Raw genomic sequence first — 6946 nt, forward strand, 5'->3', positions numbered from 1 at the left:
AAGAACAAAAGAAAGAAAGAAAATAAAAAAGATAATTCATTTGAATCTTGGCACTGCTAGAAAGAATAAAAAATTTCTCAAGTTTTTTCCCCATAAATATTTTGGGATGAAACTAAAACTACCGCTATGAATCTTTCAACTTCAGCTTCCCTTTCATCCACGTCATCGTCATCGTCATCGTCTTCTTGGCTCTCCGGCATTGTCCGAGGCCGTTCCGGCAGTCTCAAGATGGCTAATAATTCTTCCGCCCCGGCGGCCGCAGGCGGAGACGGTGGTGGACCAATTAACAAGAAAAATCAGCTGGTGGGTGTCATGTTCAAGTACGGTCCTAAGTCTATTCAGGTAAGCATAAAATTTGATTATTTTTCTTTCATTTCTTGTCTTTCTCTACTTTCCCTTTAGTTAGTTTCTTATGATTTGATCTGGGCTTTTCCTAATTGTTCTTTTTATGCAATGAATTATTTATTTTTTAGTTCCATGCTGAATTTTCAAAATGTGATATTGGGTTTTCTTTGTTGTTATGAAAAATTGTGTTCTTGGGTTGAATTACGATAATTCATGAAAATTCATGGCTAGTATGTCAAGGATTAGAACCTTAGAGGGAAGAGAAGTAGAGGGGCGGGGGAAGAAACCTGTAATTTTCTCAGAGATTAAATATTGAGGTCGAATTGTTGCTATGAGTGATGGATTTTGGCAATGGCATGGCTATCTACTGGATGGATGAAAAAGGAGGAGCTACTTATAGAAATTAGACTGTAAATTTGATACAAACATGTACATTGAGTATGGGGAAGAAATCAAATTTGAACCTTTACTCTGGGCAGGATTTGGCACATGCGCAAGGGAATAGCAATTTAAGAAGAATATTGATGAAGTTATTCAGGGAAGCAGCATAGTTCTCTCCCATCAATCGGTTAGGCTGACACCCTAATTTAAATTATGAGCAATATAAATCGGATTATTATGGATAGAATAGAATCTTATTTTGAGTTGGCATTTAATACTGTTCCTTATAAACAAGATTAGGTGGTTTTTAAGTTGAGAAAAGATCACAGTTGTTTCTCCTCTCGAATTATGTAACATGGATCAAGATTACTCTGTCTAGTGAATGAGTTGACATGTGCAGTCACCACCATATCACTCACAAAGCTTTCAACTTTGGCCATCAATTTAGTTTCCTGCTTTTGTGAGTCATAAAGTGCTGTGGAAGCATTTGCCTTTGTTCGTAGTGTAGTAACTCAATTCCATAGGCAGCTGAATGTTTTGGGTTTATTTGTGTTTCTCTTTTGTTCCACAATATATACATGTATTTCTGAACATGGTGCCTATGAAGTGTTTATGCTTGGTGCAGGTTGCATTCAAAACAGGTGATTATAAACAGCAAGTGATTTTTATTGGGGGACTGACAGATGGATTTTTGGCTACCCAGTATGTGTTGTCATTCTGATACAGTAATACTATAAGTTTGTTGCACCTTATGAAGTTCCTTGCTTATTCTGTCTCCTGGTTTTGGTTTTAGCCCGTTATAGTGCATGAACCCCTCTGTGGTATTCATTGTGGTTGATCATCGGAATTATTTGTGAATTGTTTATCAACCTGTGGCTAGTTGAAGAGTCGAGGATTTTTCACGGTGGCTACAATTGGTCAATCTGTAGTTATGAATGTAATATGTTGACCAAAACATTAGATGTAATATGTAGTGAAGGAAAGTATTATGGAGTCAAGTAATTAAAGGATGTGACAGTTTTTCATCCTGATTGAAAGCAGGGCATTGTAGAACAAACATGAGAAAGATGAATCATGCATTATTTTAATGATATGTGAGTGTGGCACTAGGATTTTTCTGACTGAAACTGACTATGTTTAATCATGATTAGCTGGTTTTTTTTTTTTGGGGGGGGGGGGGGGGGGTGTCTTCTTGCAGTTAATATTCCAATAATACTCAATAGAGGGTTGCAGAGGTAAAAATGTTATGTTCACCAGAGGCAAGTAAAAGAAGAAATGTAAGAGTTATAGACATTGAATGATGGTATTGAAAAGTGGATGGAAGTAACATATAGATTAAACATGTTAATTAAAGTAAAAGCAAGGTTTCTTGCACCAGGAGTATGTTGGGTTTGAGAATACAAGTTTCCATGGTTATCTATGATAGTTTTGCTGAAAAGGCATCCTGAAGTAATTAATTGAATATTACCAAACCTGAGAAATTTTGGGCTTGCTGTGAGGATCTTGATATGTATAAGTCTGGACTCATGGTGATAGCGGGTTTATTCTTAGGATATTCAGATTTATTTGTAGAAAATGCATAATTGTTAACCGAAATTTGTAGTAAAATTGGGTGGACATTTACTGGTATGGTACCCAAGCTTTAGAAAGGAGACAGTATATGGGACCTGAATACTATAGGATGGAGTAATTCTTAACATTGCATGACATGCTCTCATAAATTTATGCTGTCGTTGGATTTTCATCAGTTGAAAGAAGCATTTCTATGCTCTAAGCAACCATTCTCTTTCGTGTTTTCACTAATCATTTGCAGAGCAGGTGCAGAGTACTAGCATATTGTATGCCTCTGTATGTAAATTACTGCAACATTGTATGTGTCTGTATGTTCTTCATTCAATGTTTGCAAAGGATCTAAGTTCATCTGCATGTCAAGCTGAATTGGCAACACAAAAACAGCTTAACTTGAATTGGTTGGTATAGCTCCTAAGGGAGATGATATATTTTGCAGGTACATGGAGCCTTTGGCAAGTGCCTTGGAGAAGGAGAAGTGGTCACTAGTTCAGTTCCTGATGTCATCCTCATATAGCGGTTATGGCACATCAAGTCTGAAGCAAGTAAAGTAGTTCCTTTCAGCATTTATCTTAAAGTTCTTCAATCAAATTTGCTGTTAGTGTGTATTTGTCAATATATGTCCTTATGCTTGTCATATATCATTTGCACTAGTATATATCTCATTCTAGTATTGCTAAGTTGCTTGCCTTGATGTCCGTAATTTTCAATTACCATGAAAGTGGTATGTGGGAAGAGCAATATACTATTATCTTCTAGATAAGCAGGTTCTTTTTCTATTATTATTTTTTGGTTAATTGAAACTTATCCCCCTCTTGTGAAATATAAGTTGCCAAAGTAAATTGTGCACACATTGCTTAATCCAATTTTCTTAAGATTTGGAACTGCTTAGTTTGCAAGTTCATAACCTTGTGCTTGTAGAGATCCAACGTGGCACTAGTTCTGTAATTTTGGAATGATATCTTTTCTCTTTGTTTTGCATATTCACTTTTCTGCTTATTTATGCTGAAGGATGCTATGGAGCTGGATCAATTGATAAATTACTTAATAAACAAGGAAGACTCTGAGGGTGTTGTACTGCTTGGACATAGTACAGGCTGTCAGGTGATTGCCTCTTTCTTCTTTTGCTTTAACGTTGTATGCATCAGAGCATCTAAAAACTGTGTAGTTGTCACATGTCTGACTTGGTTTTATGGATTAGGACATTGTGCATTACATGCGGACAAATACTGCATGCTCCAGAGCAGTCCGTGCTGCCATTTTGCAGGTAATTTAGTTAATCCATTTAGTTTTACTCTACTTTCAAGATATATATTCAGCTTCTCAATGTCTTGGTGATTCAATCTTTTAACCATCTTATTCTTTGAAGCTAGCTTCTCTACATTGTTCCTTAGATAACAAATAAGAGATAAAAGAGAGAAATTTAAGAATCTCTCATGCCTCTGAGCTCCTGAATCAGTGCACTTTTGTGTCTGCATCCACACTCGTCCCTTTTGTCGTGACAAGTGCCCTTGTAGTTGGTCAAACATAATATATATTATCTGATGTTTAAAGGAGAATGATTAATCTGCTTAGTTATACTGTCTTTTGTTCAGTGTATTACTTGACAGTGTTGGTACTGTGATCATTACTGTATGTAATGTTGCCTGGACGACGAGCTTTAGTTTCAGCTTATTGACAATGTTGGCTGTCCAGGCACCAGTTAGTGATCGGGAGTACAATGCTACGCTCCCCGAAACTGCTTCAATGATTGATTTGGCTTCAAAAATGATAAGTGAAGGCCGAGGGTCAGAGCTAATGCCCAGGGAAGCAAATCCAGATGTCCCTATGACCGCCTATAGGTGACTAAATGCATATTGTTAACTCGTTATTGGCCTATGGTTATCGATAAACCTGTTATTGGCTTATGGTTACCAATAAAGATATGTTTGAATAGGGTCATCTTACCTAAATGACACCAAATGGCAACATGTCTTGTAGATATCATTCGCTTTGTGCATATAATGGTGATGATGACTTGTTTAGTTCCGACTTAAGTGAGGACCAGCTGAGGCAGAGACTTGGACACATGTCCCACACACCTTGTCAGGTAGGAAATTGCAGTACATAGTTATGTCCAAAATCAGTAATTTTTTCCATCGCATTTGATAGACCAAAGGCTATATTTCTAGCATGACATGATTTCCGGTTGGTTGAATTGCTTGAACGCAAACTGAATTTACACCTGCAGATTTCATTTATACGGCTACTCTGTGCCTGTGATCACCATATCTTGGTTGTGATGTGACTATACAAGATGCTTTGTAATGGTCTAGAGTGCCATTCTAATATTCGTGTTTTGCAGATCATATTTTCCATGGCTGATGAATATGTACCAGAGTATGTTGACAAGAAAGCGCTTGTTGAGAGGTAAGACTTGTAATCTTATCAAAGTTTTTAATCGTGTGTCTAATATTTGTTAGATATGATGAACATGCTTTAACTTGTTTCACCTGATCTGTGTCGTTATTCTGACCTCTGTTTTTGTCAATATTTTCTTGTACGTCTCCAGATTATGCGGAGCAATGGGTGGTGCAGAAAAGGTTGAAATTGAATGGGGAAACCATGCCCTGTCCAACCGAGTTCAGGAAGCTGTCCAGGCAATAATAAACTTTGTCAAAAGAGAGGGACCCAAGGGATGGGATGACCCATGGAGTTAAATATCAAATTTTTTTTCCTTTTTTTTTTTTTTAATTGTTATGTCATTGAATTCAGGCAATGGCGGTCCTCCTCCTTTAATTTGTTTGATTTTTTTATAGGTACGGAACGGCATCTATAGCAAAGCTAGTACGTTAGTATAGTTTCTTTTCTTCTGGAAGAATTTATAGTTTCAATGGAAAGTTCAAAGACTTGTATATCTGACATAATTGTGGCAGGAATGAAGTGAAGGATTATCTGTTGTTCCGCATTGGATCTCGGTCTAATTGTACGGTGTGATCAATTTCTCTTTACGTATGTATTCCTAACACCCAATCAACAATGACAGGGAAGATTTTTCCTGTTCTAAATGATTGGTATGGAATTTGAGAGTTTCTCATATACTACTAGTCTTGGGTTTCACAGTTTGCGCATTGCTGCTTGTGAGCTCGACTTACTTGGACGCTGGCATCAGTCATAACTGATGCCACCAACTACGTTTTGGTTTGCTCAGATCTGTGCTCTCCATTTCTCGAGAAGATGATTTCGCTACTAAGATTGCATGTGTTGAAGGGTCTGTATTTGCAATGTCACTGGTGTGGTGATTAATGTTAATGGGCTACTCAATGGCGATGGAGCTTCCACTTTTATGGGTATTAACAAATACAATAAAAGAATAAAAGTAGTAGTAGTCCTCCTCTGTACCATGATAAATTCATTCCTCCCATGGTTGTAGCTGTGGAGAAGTTTGCGACGAAATCAAGGTAAAAACCAAAAGATTGCCTGTGCCCGGATGGCCAAAAGATTCAAGAATCACATTTACCCAACCCTGCAAATTTCCACCACCACCCTCAAGGCAGAGGCATATGCCTAGTTTTATGGATTCCTACCCTGCTAAGCTTCAAGATCCTTCTCACTTGCAGTTACCTTATCCTTTAACTTCTCCATCTAAACCCTTTACATCTATTCCATTAAAATGTTAACCAAATGCAGTTGGGAAATATTTTACTCTGTCCAATTGCCATTCATGCAAATATGCTGATAACTTGAGCTTTATCGAAAAGCAGAAGTTCGAACTTTAAAGCACCCACACAGTCAAAAACTACAAAAGTGTTCAATCAAACTTGTTGGCTTTCATTGTTTCAACATGCAGAAAGTAGGAAAATGCCAGAATTTAAAGGCATAGAAGCATAATGTACTATGGAAAGGAGAAAAAAAATTATCAGTAAAAGAAAATTTAAAAGAAGCAGTTTCCCTAACCATTTATATATATATATCCATGGATATTTCATAGTTCTTAACACCAGATTGATGTAAGATTGTTCCATCCAAAAACTGGCCTGAACTTCTATTTCCGTTTTACATATTTTCAATGGTACATATTAGTTCAGCTAATAAGGCAATCAACTTTGTCTTGATTGTAATTATTCATTAAAAACAATCAATGTGATTGGTGAGTGGGACAGAGAATGGTAGCTGATGCATGTGGTGGATGAGGGGAACATATGATATCTTGCCATGTGAGATTGTTTCATAAGACTGACAATAGTATAGTAACAAGCGAATTAGCTAACCTGTCCCTGGGCAGCTCGTTTGGTCACGGAAGCTCCTAAGTGACCGTTGTTCATCTCTTGCACCACGGATCGAGTCTCAGGGTTAACGTGCTCGAGGGGACGGGCCTCTTCTCTCGGGCTGGGGGATTAGTCGGGTTCGGTTTACCTGGTGACCCGGATACCCCTCCGTTTGGAAAAAAAAAAAAAAAAAAAAAAAGCTAACATTCCTTCCATTGTTTTATAGTATAGGAGGTAGTGGTAGCTACAGAAGGAGGAGGAGGAGGAGGAGGAGGAGGATGATGATGATGATGATGATGGAAATTAAATGAGGGATTCAAGAAGGATTTATGCAATGACCACAACGAGGGACCAATCAATAGTAATTCTCCAAAAAAAATAATTGGATAAATATTTCCTCCAGA

At 37.5% G+C, this 6946-nt stretch overlaps 1 protein-coding gene across 1 annotated transcript; it reads left to right on the top strand.

Moving 5' to 3' along the window:
• Nucleotides 1-5242, top strand: LOC113734071 (UPF0613 protein PB24D3.06c-like). Its single transcript, XM_027260392.2, has 9 exons — nucleotides 1-342; nucleotides 1352-1428; nucleotides 2735-2840; nucleotides 3307-3399; nucleotides 3497-3562; nucleotides 3991-4136; nucleotides 4276-4384; nucleotides 4640-4704; nucleotides 4847-5242. Exons 1-9 carry the CDS (start codon nucleotides 127-129, stop codon nucleotides 4992-4994), a joined length of 1026 nt encoding a protein of 341 aa, XP_027116193.2. The 5' UTR covers nucleotides 1-126; the 3' UTR covers nucleotides 4995-5242.
• Nucleotides 5243-6946: the final 1704 nt, after the last annotated feature.

This window comes from Coffea arabica, chromosome 3e (genome assembly GCF_036785885.1).
Source record: "Coffea arabica cultivar ET-39 chromosome 3e, Coffea Arabica ET-39 HiFi, whole genome shotgun sequence".
NCBI classification, from domain to species: Eukaryota; Viridiplantae; Streptophyta; class Magnoliopsida; order Gentianales; family Rubiaceae; genus Coffea; species Coffea arabica.

Bases quoted from the DNA above. Each gene is read 5' to 3' on its own strand.
- LOC113734071 (XM_027260392.2), top strand. From the start codon at position 127: ATGAATCTTTCAACTTCAGCTTCCCTTTCATCCACGTCATCGTCATCG. The intron at 2,841-3,306 runs GTAAAGTAGTTC...TTTATGCTGAAG, and splicing joins GCACATCAAGTCTGAAGCAA to GATGCTATGGAGCTGGATCA. The intron at 4,385-4,639 runs GTAGGAAATTGC...CGTGTTTTGCAG, and splicing joins TGTCCCACACACCTTGTCAG to ATCATATTTTCCATGGCTGA.